The sequence below is a fragment of the Telmatherina bonti genome (assembly GCF_933228915.1).
Source record: "Telmatherina bonti genome assembly, chromosome: 14".
Lineage (NCBI taxonomy): Eukaryota > Metazoa > Chordata > Actinopteri > Atheriniformes > Telmatherinidae > Telmatherina > Telmatherina bonti.
The window spans coordinates 6,968,942-6,985,448 of NC_136612.1; the positions used below are offsets into that span (position 1 = coordinate 6,968,942).

Consider the following 16,507-nt stretch of genomic DNA (forward strand, 5'->3'; position numbering starts at 1 on the left):
TCTGGAACCTGATCAGCCTATCTGGAACATGATCAGCCTATCTGGAACATGATCAGTCTATCTGGAACATGATCAGCTGCTCTGGAACGTGATCAGCCTATCTGGAACATGATCAGCCTATCTGGAACATGATCAGTCTATCTGGAACATGATCAGCCTATCTGGGACATGATCAGCATATCTGGAACATGATCAGCTGCTCTGGAACATGATCAGCCTATCTGGAACATGATCAGCCTCTCTGGAACATGATCAGTCTATCTGGAACATGATCAGCCTATCTGGAACATGATCAGCATATCTGGAACATGATCAGTCTATCTGGAACGTGATCAGCCTATCTGGAACATGATCAGCCAATCTGGAACATGATCAGTCTATCTGGAACATGATCAGCCTATCTGGAACATGATCAGCATATCTGGAACATGATCATTCTTTCTGGAACATGATCAGCCTATCTGGAACATGATCAGCCAATCTGGAACATGATCAGTCTATCTGGAACATGATCAGCCTATCTGGAACATGATCAGCATATCTGGAACATGATCAGCCAATCTGGAACATGATCAGCCTATCTGGAACATGATCAGTCTATCTGGAACATGATCAGCCTATCTGGAACATGATCAGCCAATCTGGAACATGATCAGCCTATCTGGAACATGATCAGCCTATCTGGAACATGATCAGCAGCTCTGGAACATGATCAGCCTATCCGGAACATGATCAGCCTATCTGGATCATGATCAGTCTATCTGGAACATGATCAGCAGCTCTGGAACCTGATCAGCAGCTCTGGAACCTGATCAGCCTATCTGGATCATGATCAGTCTATCTGGAACATGATCAGCAGCTCTGGAACCTGATCAGCAGCTCTGGAACCTGATCAGCCTATCTGGAACATGATCAGTCTATCTGGAACATGATCAGCAGCTCTGGAACCTGATCAGCCTATCTGGAACATAATCAGCCTATCTGGAACACGATCAGCCTTTCTGGAACATGATCAGCCTTTCTGGAACATAATCAGCCTATCTGGAACATGATCAGCCTATCTGGAACATGATCAGCCTATCTGGATCATGAGGATATATTCCTGTAACTTGCTGTCCCTCCTGAGATTCTGACAGCCGTTGCTGTTTTCATTGCTGAACCATCGTCATGGATTCTCCGCCAGCCAGACAGATACTTACACATATAGATAAATCTCAGGTATGTTCCCTCCATTAGGATCCCAGCAGCGTTCACATTGCAGATATACTCACAAGGAACGACTGGAATCTGTTTCCTGAAAGGCTTCTCATATTCGGACCTTTTCTGGCCCACGACAGACGTGCTGTAATCCACATCCAGGCCAACAGCTGACATCTTGACCACATGTGGTCCACAGGAGACCTGCCATAAGGCAGGCTGGCATCCAGGACACTTCTGTCTCACACAACATTTACACTTGTCTGAACAGAAAAAGCAAACCCTGGATGCGGGGATGGAAATGCTCCACCTAGGAAGCGTTCTATTTTCCGGACGGCTGTTTAGGAGGATGTGAAAGATTTGGATTGCCAAGCAGAGGCTTTTATTGACGGAAATAAGCGCCTGGCGGCGGGAAACCACTCAGCGGGATGAAGGGCGTAACATTCTCCTGGAAGATGTTAATGTGTCTTAGTGAAAGCTGTTGTTTCCGTGTTACTCATGGTGTGTTATTGTGCAGGTCATGTTGGAGCAGATGCAAGGCCTGATGCACCTCGAGCTGTCCGGCTGCAATGACTTCACAGAGGCTGGTCTCTGGTCCAGTCTCAACGCTCGGCTAACGTCCCTCAGTGTCAGCGACTGCATCAACGTGGCCGATGACGCCATTGCTGCTATCTCCCAGCTCCTCCCCAACCTCTCGGAGTTGAGCCTTCAGGCCTACCACGTCACCGACACAGCCATGGCCTACTTCACAGCCAAACAGGTTGCTTTCATTTGCATTTCAGCAATAGTTGTGCGTCTGAAGCGTTATGTTTTCTTGTCTCTTACTCCAGCCGTTGGTGCATGATCTCCTCACTAAACAGCCCCCGGTTGCTTCGCTTGCATAATGACAATGACTAAACTCCATTTGCAGGGCTATACCACCCACACTCTGCGGCTCCACTCCTGCTGGGAGATCACCAACCATGGCGTGGTAAACATGGTCCACAGCCTTCCCAACCTGACTGCCCTTAGCCTCTCCGGCTGCTCCAAGATCACCGATGATGGTGTAGAGCTGGTTGCCGAGAACCTGCGGAAGCTCCGCAGCCTGGACTTGTCCTGGTGCCCGCGGATCACCGACATGGCTCTGGAGTACATCGCATGCGATCTACATAAACTGGAGGAACTGGTGCTGGACAGGTCAGTGAAGACTGTCATCCTGTCCATTAGTCTAGGATTAGAGCTGAAGTCAGCCGTAAAACAATAAGGTTAAAGTAGGAAAGAGCCGCGTTAGATTCATGTGAAGTTGCAACAAAACGTGATTCTTTGCTATACAAACAAAGAGGCATGTCGAAGGTCATCGCTGAGCTGGACCAGAACATGGACCAGACCTGACCTCTCCAAACCCCAGAACATGGACCAGACCTGACCTCTCCAAATCCCAGAACATGGACCATACCTGACCTCACTAAAGCCCAGAACATGGACCAGACCTGACCTCTCCAAACCCCAGAACATGGACCAGACCTGACCTCTGCAAACCCCAGAACATGGACCAGACCTGACCTCTCCAAACCCCAGAACATGGACCAGACCTGACCTCTGCAAACCCCAGAACATGGACCAGACCAGACCTCTCTAAACCCCAGAACATGGACCAGACCTGACCTCTCCAAACCCCCAGAACATGGACCAGACCTGACCTCACTAAAGCCCAGAACATGGACCAGACCTGACCTCACTATACCCCAGAACATGGACCGGACCTGACCTCACTATACCCCAGAACATGGACCAGACCAGACCTCTCCAAACCCCAGAACATGGACCATACCTGACCTCTCCAAACCCGCAGAACATGGACCAGACCTGACCTCACTAAAGCCCAGAACATGGACCAGACCTGACGTCTCCAAACCCCAGAACATGGACCAGACCTGACCTCTGCAAACCCATGAACATGGACCAGACCTGACCTCTCCAAACCCCAGAACATGGACCAGACCTGACCTCTCCAAACCCCAGAACATGGACCAGACCTGACCTCTCCAAACCCCAGAACATGGACCAGACCTGACCTCTCCAAACCCCAGAACATGGACCGGACCTGACCTCGCTAAAGCCCAGAACATGGACCAGACCTGACCTCACTATACCCCAGAACATGGACCAGACCAGACCTCTCCAAACCCCAGAACATGGACCAGACCTGACCTCACTAAAGCCCAGAACATGGACCAGACCTGACCTCTCCAAACCCCAGAACATGGACCAGACCTGACCTCTGCAAACCCCAGAACATGGACCAGACCAGACCTCTCTAAACCCCAGAACATGGACCAGACCTGACCTCTCCAAACCCCCAGAACATGGACCAGACCTGACCTCACTAAAGCCCAGAACATGGACCAGACCTGACCTCTCCAAACCCCCAGAACATGGACCAGACCTGACCTCACTAAAGCCCAGAACATGGACCAGACCTGACCTCACGATACCCCAGAACATGAACCGGACCGGACCTCTGCAAACCCTAGAACATGGACCAGACCTGACCTCTCCAAACCCCAGAACATGGACCAGACCTGACCTCTCCAAACCCCAGAACATGGACCAGACCTGACCTCTCCAAACCCCAGAACATGGACCGGACCTGACCTCGCTAAAGCCCAGAACATGGACAAGACCTGACCTCACTATACCCCAGAACATGGACCAGACCAGACCTCTCCAAACCCCAGAACGTGGACCAGACCTGACCTCACTAAAGCCCAGAACATGGACCAGACCTGACCTCTGCAAACCCCAGAACATGGACCAGACCTGACCTCTGCAAACCCCAGAACATGGACCAGACCAGACCTCTCTAAACCCCAGAACATGGACCAGACCTGACCTCTCCAAACCCCCAGAACATGGACCAGACCTGACCTCACTAAAGCCCAGAACATGGACCAGACCTGACCTCACTATACCCCAGAACATGAACCGGACCGGACCTCTGCAAACCCCAGAACATGGACCAGACCTGACCTCTCCAAACCCCAGAACATGGACCAGACCTGACCTCTCCAAACCCCAGAACATGGACCAGACCTGACCTCTCCAAACCCCAGAACATGGACCAGACCTGACCTCACTAAAGCCCAGAACATGGACCAGACCTGACCTCACTATACCCCAGAACATGGACCAGACCTGACCTCACTAACGCCCAGAACATGGACCAGACCTGACCTCTCCAAACCCCAGAACATGGACCAGACCTGACCTCTCCAAACCCCAGAACATGGACCAGACCTGACCTCTCCAAACCCCAGAACATGGACCAGACCTGACCTCACTAAAGCCCAGAACATGGACCGGACCAGAGCTCACTATACCCGAGAACATGGACCAGACCTGACCTCACTAAAGCCCAGAACGTGGACCAGACCTGACCTCTCCAAACCCCAGAACATGGACCAGACCTGACCTCTCCAAACCCCAGAACATGGACCAGACCTGACCTCTGCAAACCCATGAACATGGACCAGACCTGACCTCTCCAAACCCCAGAAGATGGACCACACCTGACCTCTCCAAACCCCAGAACATGGACCAGACCTGACCTCTCCAAACCCCAGAACATGGACCAGACCTGACCTCTCCAAACCCCAGAACATGGACCGGACCTGACCTCGCTAAAGCCCAGAACATGGACCAGACCTGACCTCACTATACCCCAGAACATGGACCAGACCAGACCTCTCCAAACCCCAGAACATGGACCAGACCTGACCTCACTAAAGCCCAGAACATGGACCAGACCTGACCTCTGCAAACCCCAGAACATGGACCAGACCTGACCTCTGTAAACCCCAGAACATGGACCAGACCTGACCTCTCCAAACCCCAGAACATGGACCAGACCTGACCTCTCCAAACCCCCAGAACATGGACCAGACCTGACCTCACTAAAGCCCAGAACATGGACCAGACCTGACCTCACTATACCCCAGAACATGAACCGGACCGGACCTCTGCAAACCCCAGAACATGGACCAGACCTGACCTCTCCAAACCCCAGAACATGGACCAGACCTGACCTCTCCAAACCCCAGAACATGGACCAGACCAGACCTCTCCAAACCCCAGAACATGGACCAGACCTGACCTCACTAAAGCCCAGAACATGGACCAGACCTGACCTCTGCAAACCCCAGAACATGGACCAGACCTGACCTCTGCAAACCCCAGAACATGGACCAGACCAGACCTCTCTAAACCCCAGAACATGGACCAGACCTGACCTCACTAAACCCCAGAACATGGACCAGACCTGACCTCTCCAAACCCCAGAACATGGACCAGACCTGACCTCTCCAAACCCCAGAACATGGACCAGACCTGACCTTTGCAAACCCCAGAACATGGACCAGACCAGACCTCACTAAAGCCCAGAACATGGACCAGACCTGACCTCTCCAAACCCCAGAACATGGACCAGACCTGACCGCTCTAAACCCCAGAACATGGACCAGATCTGACCTCTCCAAACCCCAGAACATGGACCAGATCTGACCTCACTAAAGCCCAGAACGTGGACCAGACCTGACCTCTCCAAACCCCAGAACATGGACCAGACCTGACCTCTCCAAACCCCAGAACATGGACCAGACCTGACCGCTCTAAACCCCAGAACATGGACCAGATCTGACCTCTCCAAACCCCAGAACATGGACCAGATCTGACCTCACTAAAGCCCAGAACGTGGACCAGACCTGACCTCTCCAAACCCCAGAACATGGACCAGACCTGACCTCTCCAAACCCCAGAACATGGACCAGACCTGACCTCACTAAAGCCCAGAACATGGACCAGACCTGACCTCTGCAAACCCCAGAACATGGACCAGACCTGACCTCTGCAAACCCCAGAACATGGACCAGACCTGACCTCTGCAAACCCCAGAACATGGACCAGACCAGACCTCTCCAAACCCCAGAACATGGACCAGACCTGACCTCACTAAAGCCCAGAACATGGACCAGACCTGACCTCACTATACCCCAGAACATGAACCGGACCGGACCTCTGCAAACCCCAGAACATGGACCAGACCTGACCTCTCCAAACCCCAGAACATGGACCAGACCTGACCTCGCTAAAGCCCAGAACATGGACCAGACCTGACCTCACTATACCCCAGAACATGGACCAGACCAGACCTCTCCAAACCCCAGAACATGGACCAGACCTGACCTCACTAAAGCCCAGAACATGGACCAGGCCTGACCTCTGCAAACCCCAGAACATGGACCAGACCTGACCTCTGCAAACCCCAGAACATGGACCAGACCAGACCTCTCCAAACCCCAGAACATGGACCAGACCTGACCTCTCCAAACCCCCAGAACATGGACCAGACCTGACCTCACTAAAGACCAGAACATGGACCAGACCTGACCTCACTATACCCCAGAACATGAACCGGACCGGACCTCTGCAAACCCCAGAACATGGACCAGACCTGACCTCTCCAAACCCCAGAACATGGACCAGACCTGACCTCTCCAAACCCCAGAACATGGACCAGACCAGACCTCTCCAAACCCCAGAACATGGACCAGACCTGACCTCACTAAAGCCCAGAACATGGACCAGACCTGACCTCTGCAAACCCCAGAACATGGACCAGACCTGACCTCTGCAAACCCCAGAACATGGACCAGACCAGACCTCTCTAAACCCCAGAACATGGACCAGACCTGACCTCTCCAAACCCCAGAACATGGACCAGACCTGACCTCTCCAAACCCCAGAACATGGACCAGACCTGACCTTTGCAAACCCCAGAACATGGACCAGACCTGACCTCACTAAAGCCCAGAACATGGACCAGACCTGACCTCTCCAAACCCCAGAACATGGACCAGACCTGACCGCTCAAAACCCCAGAACATGGACCAGATCTGACCTCTCCAAACCCCAGAACATGGACCAGATCTGACCTCACTAAAGCCCAGAACGTGGACCAGACCTGACCTCTCCAAACCCCAGAACATGGACCAGACCTGACCTCTCCAAACCCCAGAACATGGACCAGATCTGACCGCTCTAAACCCCAGAACATGGACCATATCTGACCTCTCCAAACCCCAGAACATGGACCAGATCTGACCTCACTAAAGCCCAGAACGTGGACCAGACCTGACCTCTCCAAACCCCAGAACATGGACCAGACCTGACCTCTCCAAACCCCAGAACATGGACCAGACCTGACCTCACTAAAGCCCAGAACATGGACCAGACCTGACCTCTGCAAACCCCAGAACATGGACCAGACCTGACCTCTGCAAACCCCAGAACATGGACCAGACCAGACCTCTCCAAACCCCAGAACATGGACCAGACCTGACCTCTCCAAACCCCCAGAACATGGACCAGACCTGACCTCACTAAAGCCCAGAACATGGACCAGACCTGACCTCACTATACCCAAGAACATGAACCGGACCGGACCTCTGCAAACCCCAGAACATGGACCAGACCTGACCTCTCCAAACCCCAGAACATGGACCAGATCTGACCTCACTAAAGCCCAGAACGTGGACCAGACCTGACCTCTCCAAACCCCAGAACATGGACCAGACCTGACCTCTCCAAACCCCAGAACATGGACCAGACCTGACCTCACTAAAGCCCAGAACATGGACCAGACCTGACCTCTGCAAACCCCAGAACATGGACCAGACCTGACCTCTGCAAACCCCAGAACATGGACCAGACCAGACCTCTCCAAACCCCAGAACATGGACCAGACCTGACCTCTCCAAACCCCCAGAACATGGACCAGACCTGACCTCACTAAAGCCCAGAACATGGACCAGACCTGACCTCACTATACCCCAGAACATGAACCGGACCGGACCTCTGCAAACCCCAGAACATGGACCAGACCTGACCTCTCCAAACCCCAGAACATGGACCAGACCTGACCTCGCTAAAGCCCAGAACATGGACCAGACCTGACCTCACTATACCCCAGAACATGGACCAGACCAGACCTCTCCAAACCCCAGAACATGGACCAGACCTGACCTCACTAAAGCCCAGAACATGGACCAGGCCTGACCTCTGCAAACCCCAGAACATGGACCAGACCTGACCTCTGCAAACCCCAGAACATGGACCAGACCAGACCTCTCCAAACCCCAGAACATGGACCAGACCTGACCTCTCCAAACCCCCAGAACATGGACCAGACCTGACCTCACTAAAGACCAGAACATGGACCAGACCTGACCTCACTATACCCCAGAACATGAACCGGACCGGACCTCTGCAAACCCCAGAACATGGACCAGACCTGACCTCTCCAAACCCCAGAACATGGACCAGACCTGACCTCGCTAAAGCCCAGAACATGGACCAGACCTGACCTCACTATACCCCAGAACATGGACCAGACCAGACCTCTCCAAACCCCCGAACATGGACCAGACCTGACCTCACTAAAGCCCAGAACATGGACCAGGCCTGACCTCTGCAAACCCCAGAACATGGACCAGACCTGACCTCTGCAAACCCCAGAACATGGACCAGACCAGACCTCTCCAAACCCCAGAACATGGACCAGACCTGACCTCTCCAAACCCCCAGAACATGGACCAGACCTGACCTCACTAAAGACCAGAACATGGACCAGACCTGACCTCACTATACCCCAGAACATGAACCGGACCGGACCTCTGCAAACCCCAGAACATGGACCAGACCTGACCTCTCCAAACCCCAGAACATGGACCAGACCTGACCTCTCCAAACCCCAGAACATGGACCAGACCAGACCTCTCCAAACCCCAGAACATGGACCAGACCTGACCTCACTAAAGCCCAGAACATGGACCAGACCTGACCTCTGCAAACCCCAGAACATGGACCAGACCTGACCTCTGCAAACCCCAGAACATGGACCAGACCAGACCTCTCTAAACCCCAGAACATGGACCAGACCTGACCTCTCCAAACCCCAGAACATGGACCAGACCTGACCTCTCCGAACCCCATAACATGGACCAGACCTGACCTTTGCAAACCCCAGAACATGGACCAGACCTGACCTCACTAAAGCCCAGAACATGGACCAGACCTGACCTCTCCAAACCCCAGAACATGGACCAGACCTGACCGCTCTAAACCCCAGAACATGGACCAGATCTGACCTCTCCAAACCCCAGAACATGGACCAGATCTGACCTCACTAAAGCCCAGAACGTGGACCAGACCTGACCTCTCCAAACCCCAGAACATGGACCAGACCTGACCTCTCCAAACCCCAGAACATGGACCAGATCTGACCGCTCTAAACCCCAGAACATGGACCATATCTGACCTCTCCAAACCCCAGAACATGGACCAGATCTGACCTCACTAAAGCCCAGAACGTGGACCAGACCTGACCTCTCCAAACCCCAGAACATGGACCAGACCTGACCTCTCCAAACCCCAGAACATGGACCAGACCTGACCTCACTAAAGCCCAGAACATGGACCAGACCTGACCTCTGCAAACCCCAGAACATGGACCAGACCTGACCTCTGCAAACCCCAGAACATGGACCAGACCAGACCTCTCCAAACCCCAGAACATGGACCAGACCTGACCTCTCCAAACCCCCAGAACATGGACCAGACCTGACCTCACTAAAGCCCAGAACATGGACCAGACCTGACCTCACTATACCCAAGAACATGAACCGGACCGGACCTCTGCAAACCCCAGAACATGGACCAGACCTGACCTCTCCAAACCCCAGAACATGGACCAGATCTGACCTCACTAAAGCCCAGAACGTGGACCAGACCTGACCTCTCCAAACCCCAGAACATGGACCAGACCTGACCTCTCCAAACCCCAGAACATGGACCAGACCTGACCTCACTAAAGCCCAGAACATGAACCAGACCTGACCTCTGCAAACCCCAGAACATGGACCAGACCTGACCTCTGCAAACCCCAGAACATGGACCAGACCAGACCTCTCCAAACCCCAGAACATGGACCAGACCTGACCTCTCCAAACCCCCAGAACATGGACCAGACCTGACCTCACTAAAGCCCAGAACATGGACCAGACCTGACCTCACTATACCCGAGAACATGAACCGGACCGGACCTCTGCAAACCCCAGAACATGGACCAGACCTGACCTCTCCAAACCCCAGAACATGGACCAGACCTGACCTCGCTAAAGCCCAGAACATGGACCAGACCTGACCTCACTATACCCCAGAACATGGACCAGACCAGACCTCTCCAAACCCCAGAACATGGACCAGACCTGACCTCACTAAAGCCCAGAACATGGACCAGGCCTGACCTCTGCAAACCCCAGAACATGGACCAGACCTGACCTCTGCAAACCCCAGAACATGGACCAGACAAGACCTCTCCAAACCCCCAGAACATGGACCAGACCTGACCTCACTAAAGACCAGAACATGGACCAGACCTGACCTCACTATACCCCAGAACATGAACCGGACCGGACCTCTGCAAACCCCAGAACATGGACCAGACCTGACCTCTCCAAACCCCAGAACATGGACCAGACCTGACCTCTCCAAACCCCAGAACATGGACCAGACCAGACCTCTCCAAACCCCAGAACATGGACCAGACCTGACCTCACTAAAGCCCAGAACATGGACCAGACCTGACCTCTGCAAACCCCAGAACATGGACCAGACCTGACCTCTGCAAACCCCAGAACATGGACCAGACCAGACCTCTCTAAACCCCAGAACATGGACCAGACCTGACCTCTCCAAACCCCAGAACATGGACCAGACCTGACCTCTCCAAACCCCAGAACATGGACCAGACCTGACCTTTGCAAACCCCAGAACATGGACCAGACCTGACCTCATTAAAGCCCAGAACATGGACCAGACCTGACCTCTCCAAACCCCAGAACATGGACCAGACCTGACCGCTCTAAACCCCAGAACATGGACCAGATCTGACCTCTCCAAACCCCAGAACATGGACCAGATCTGACCTCACTAAAGCCCAGAACGTGGACCAGACCTGACCTCTCCAAACCCCAGAACATGGACCAGACCTGACCTCTCCAAACCCCAGAACATGGACCAGATCTGACCGCTCTAAACCCCAGAACATGGACCATATCTGACCTCTCCAAACCCCAGAACATGGACCAGATCTGACCTCACTAAAGCCCAGAACGTGGACCAGACCTGACCTCTCCAAACCCCAGAACATGGACCAGACCTGACCTCTCCAAACCCCAGAACATGGACCAGACCTGACCTCACTAAAGCCCAGAACATGGACCAGACCTGACCTCTGCAAACCCCAGAACATGGACCAGACCTGACCTCTGCAAACCCCAGAACATGGACCAGACCAGACCTCTCCAAACCCCAGAACATGGACCAGACCTGACCTCTCCAAACCCCCAGAACATGGACCAGACCTGACCTCACTAAAGCCCAGAACATGGACCAGACCTGACCTCACTATACCCAAGAACATGAACCGGACCGGACCTCTGCAAACCCCAGAACATGGACCAGACCTGACCTCTCCAAACCCCAGAACATGGACCAGACCTGACCTCTCCAAACCCCAGAACATGGACCAGACCTAACCTCACTAAAGCCCAGAACATGAACCAGACCTGACCTCACTAAAGCCCAGAACATGGACCAGACCTGACCTCTCCAAACCCCAGGACATGGACCAGACCTGACGTCTCCAAACCCCAGAACATGGACCAGACTTGACCTCTGCAAACCCCAGAACATGGACCACACCTGACCTCTCCAAACCCCAGAACATGGACCAGACCAGACCTCTCCAAACCCCAGAACATGGACCAGACCTGACCTCTCCAAACCCAAGAACATGGACCAGACCTGACCTCTCCAAACCCCAGAACATGGACCAGACCTGACCTCTCCAAACCCCAGAACATGGACCAGACCTGACCTCTCCAAACCCCCAGAACATGGACCAGACCTGACCTCACTAAAGCCCAGAACATGGACCAGACCTGACCTCACTATACCCAAGAACATGGACCAGACCTGACCTCACTAATGCCCAGAACATGGACCAGACCTGACCTCTCCAAACCCCAGAACATGGACCAGACCTGACCTTTGCAAACCCCAGAACATAAACCAGACCTGACCTCTCCAAACCCCAGAACATGGACCAGACCTGACCTCACTAAAGCCCAGAACGTGGACCAGACCTGACCTCTCCAAACCCCAGAACACTGACCAGACCTGACCTCTCCTAACCCCAGAACATGGACCAGACGTGACCTCTCCTAACCCCAGAACATGGACCAGACCTAACCTCTCCAAACCCCAAAACATGGACCAGACCTGACCTCTGCAAACCCGCAGAACATGGACCAGACCAGACCTCTGCAAACCCCAGAACATGGACCAGACTAGACCTCTCTAAACCCCAGAATATGGACCAGACCTGACCTCTCCAAACCCCCAGAACATGGACCAGACCTGACCTCACTAAAGCCCAGAACATGGACCAGACCAGACCTCTCTAAACCCCAGAACATGGACCAGACCTGACCTCTCCAAACCCCCAGAACATGGACCAGACCTGATCTCACTAAAGCCCAGAACATGGACCAGACCTGACCTCACGATACCCCAGAAAATGAACCGGACCAGACCTCTGCAAACCCGAGAACATGGACCAGACCTGACCTCTCCAAACCCCAGAACATGGACCAGACCTGACCTCTCCAAACCCCAGAACGTGGACCAGACCTGACCTCTCCAAACCCCAGAACATGGACCAGACCTGACCTCTCCAAACCCCAGGACATGGACCAGACCTGACCTCACTAAAGCCCAGAACATGGACCAGACCTGACCTCTCCAAACCCCCAGAACATGGACCAGACCTGATCTCACTAAAGCCCAGAACATGGACCAGACCTGACCTCACGATACCCCAGAAAATGAACCGGACCAGACCTCTGCAAACCCGAGAACATGGACCAGACCTGACCTCTCCAAACCCCAGAACATGGACCAGACCTGACCTCTCCAAACCCCAGAACGTGGACCAGACCTGACCTCTCCAAACCCCAGAACATGGACCAGACCTGACCTCACTAAAGCCCAGAACATGGACCATACCTGACCTCACTAAAGCCCAGAACATGGACCAGACCTGACCTCTCCAAACCCCAGAACATGGACCAGACCTGACCTCACTATACCCCAGAACATGGACCAGACCTGACCTCTCCAAACCCCAGAACATGGACCAGACCTGACCCCTCCAAACCCCAGAACATGGACCAGACCAGACCTCTCCAAACCCCAGAACATGGACCAGACCTGACCTCACTAAAGCCCAGAACATGGACCAGACCTAACCTCTCCAAACCCCAGAACATGGACCAGACCTGACCTCTGCAAACCCGCAGAACATGGACCAGACCTGACCTCTGCAAACCCCAGAACATGGACCAGACTAGACCTCTCTGAACCCCAGAATATGGACCAGACCTGACCTCTCCAAACCCCCAGAACATGGACCAGACCTGACCTCACTAAAGCCCAGAACATGGACCAGACCAGACCTCTCTAAACCCCAGAACATGGACCAGACCTGACCTCTCCAAACCCCCAGAACATGGACCAGACCTGATCTCACTAAAGCCCAGAACATGGACCAGACCTGACCTCACTATACCCCAGAAAATGAACCGGACCAGACCTCTGCAAACCCGAGAACATGGACCAGACCTGACCTCTCCAAACCCCAGAACATGGACCAGACCTGACCTCTCCAAACCCCAGAACGTGGACCAGACCTGACCTCTCCAAACCCCAGAACATGGACCAGACCTGACCTCTCCAAACCCCAGGACATGGACCAGACCTGACATCTCCAAACCCCAGAACATGGACCAGACCTGACCTCACTAAAGCCCAGAACATGGACCAGATCTGACCTCTCCAAACCCCAGAACATGGACCAGACCTGACATCTGCAAACCCCAGAACATGGACCAGACCTGACCTCACTAAACCCCAGAACATGGACCAGACCTGACCTCTCCAAACCCCAGAACATGGACCAGACCTGACCTCTGCAAACCCCAGAACATGGACCAGACCTGACCTCTCCAAACCCCAGAACATGGACCAGACCTGACCTCTCCAAACCCCAGAACATGGACCAGACCTGACCTCACTAAAGCCCAGAACATGGACCAGATCTGACCTCACTAAAGCCCAGAACATGGACCAGACCTGACCTCTCCAAACCCCAGAACATGGATCAGACCTGACCTCTCCAAACCCCAGAACATGGACCAGACCTGACCTCTCCAAACCCGAGAACATGGACCAGACCTGACCTCACTAAAGCCCAGAACATGGACCGGACCAGAGCTCACTATACCCGAGAACATGGACCAGACCTGACCTCACTAAAGCCCAGAACGTGGACCAGACCTTACCTCTCCAAACCCCAGAACATGGACCAGACCTGACCTCTCCAAACCCCAGAACATGGACCAGACCTGACCTCTGCAAACCCATGAACATGGACCAGACCTGACCTCTCCAAACCCCAGAACATGGACCAGACCTGACCTCTCCAAACCCCAGAACATGGACCAGACCTGACCTCTCCAAACCCCAGAACATGGACCAGACCTGACCTCTCCAAACCCCAGAACATGGAAAGGACCTGACCTCGCTAAAGCCCAGAACATGGACCAGACCTGACCTCACTATACCCCAGAACATGGACCAGACCAGACCTCTCCAAACCCCAGAACATGGACCAGACCTGACCTCTCGAAACCCCAGAACATGGACCAGACCTGACCTCTCCAAACCCCAGAACATGGACCAGACCTGACCTCTCCAAACCCCAGAACATGGACCGGACCTGACCTCGCTAAAGCCCAGAACATGGACCAGACCTGACCTCACTATACCCCAGAACATGGACCAGACCAGACCTCTCCAAACCCCAGAACATGGACCAGACCTGACCTCACTAAAGCCCAGAACATGGACCAGACCTGACCTCTCCAAACCCCAGAACATGGACCAGACCTGACCTCTGCAAACCCCAGAACATGGACCAGACCAGACCTCTCTAAACCCCAGAACATGGACCAGACCTGACCTCTCCAAACCCCCAGAACATGGACCAGACCTGACATCACTAAAGCCCAGAACATGGACCAGACCTGACCTCACTATACCCCAGAACATGAACCGGACCGGACCTCTTCAAACCCCAGAACATGGACCAGACCTGACCTCTCCAAACCCCAGAACATGGACCAGACCTGACCTCTCCAATCCCCAGAACATGGACCAGACCAGACCTCTGCAAACCCCAGAACATGGACCAGACCTGACCTCTCCAAACCCCAGAACATGGACCAGACCTGACCTCTGCAAACCCGCAGAACATGGACCAGACCTGACCTCTGCAAACCCCAGAACATGGACCAGACTAGACCTCTCTAAACCCCAGAATATGGACCAGACCTGACCTCTCCAAACCCCCAGAACATGGACCAGACCTGACCTCACTAAAGCCCAGAACATGGACCAGACCAGACCTCACGATACCCCAGAAAATGAACCGGACCGGACCTCTGCAAACCCTAGAACATGGACCAGACCTGACCTCTCCAAACCCCAGAACATGGACCAGACCTGACCTCTCCAAACCCCAGAACATGGACCAGACCTGACCTCTCCAAACCCCAGAACATGGACCAGACCTGACCTCTCCAAACCCCAGAACATGGACCAGACCTGACCTCTGCAAACCCCAGAACATGGACCATACCTGACCTCACTAAATCCCAGAACATGGACCAGACCTGACCTCTCCAAACCCCAGAACATGGACCAGACCTGACCTCTCCAAACCCCAGGACATGGACCAGACCTGACATCTCCAAACCCCACAACATGGACCAGACCTGACCTCACTAAAGCCCAGAACATGGACCATACCTGACCTCACTAAAGCCCAGAACATGGACCAGACCTGACCTCTCCAAACCCCAGAACATGGACCAGACCTGACCTCACTATACCCCAGAACATGGACCAGACCAGACCTCTCCAAACCCCAGAACATGGACCAGACCTGACCTCTCCAAACCCCAGAACATGGACCAGATCTGACCTCTCCAAACCCCAGAACATGGACCAGACCTGACATCTGCAAACCCCAGAACATGGACCAGACCTGACCTCACTAAACCCCAGAACATGGACCAGACCTGACCTCTCC

The 16,507-nt window shown here is 53.8% G+C and overlaps 1 protein-coding gene across 1 annotated transcript in view; it reads left to right on the top strand.

Moving 5' to 3' along the window:
* The window catches only part of fbxl16 (F-box and leucine-rich repeat protein 16), a 60,650-nt gene that overhangs the window by 24,901 nt on the left and 19,242 nt on the right, over positions 1-16,507 (top strand). Inside the window, exons 2-3 of the mRNA XM_079252528.1 lie at positions 1,715-1,957; positions 2,108-2,373. Of these exons, the coding sequence (XP_079108654.1) occupies positions 1,715-1,957; positions 2,108-2,373 (509 nt within the window). The remainder of the gene's footprint in view (positions 1-1,714; positions 1,958-2,107; positions 2,374-16,507) is intronic.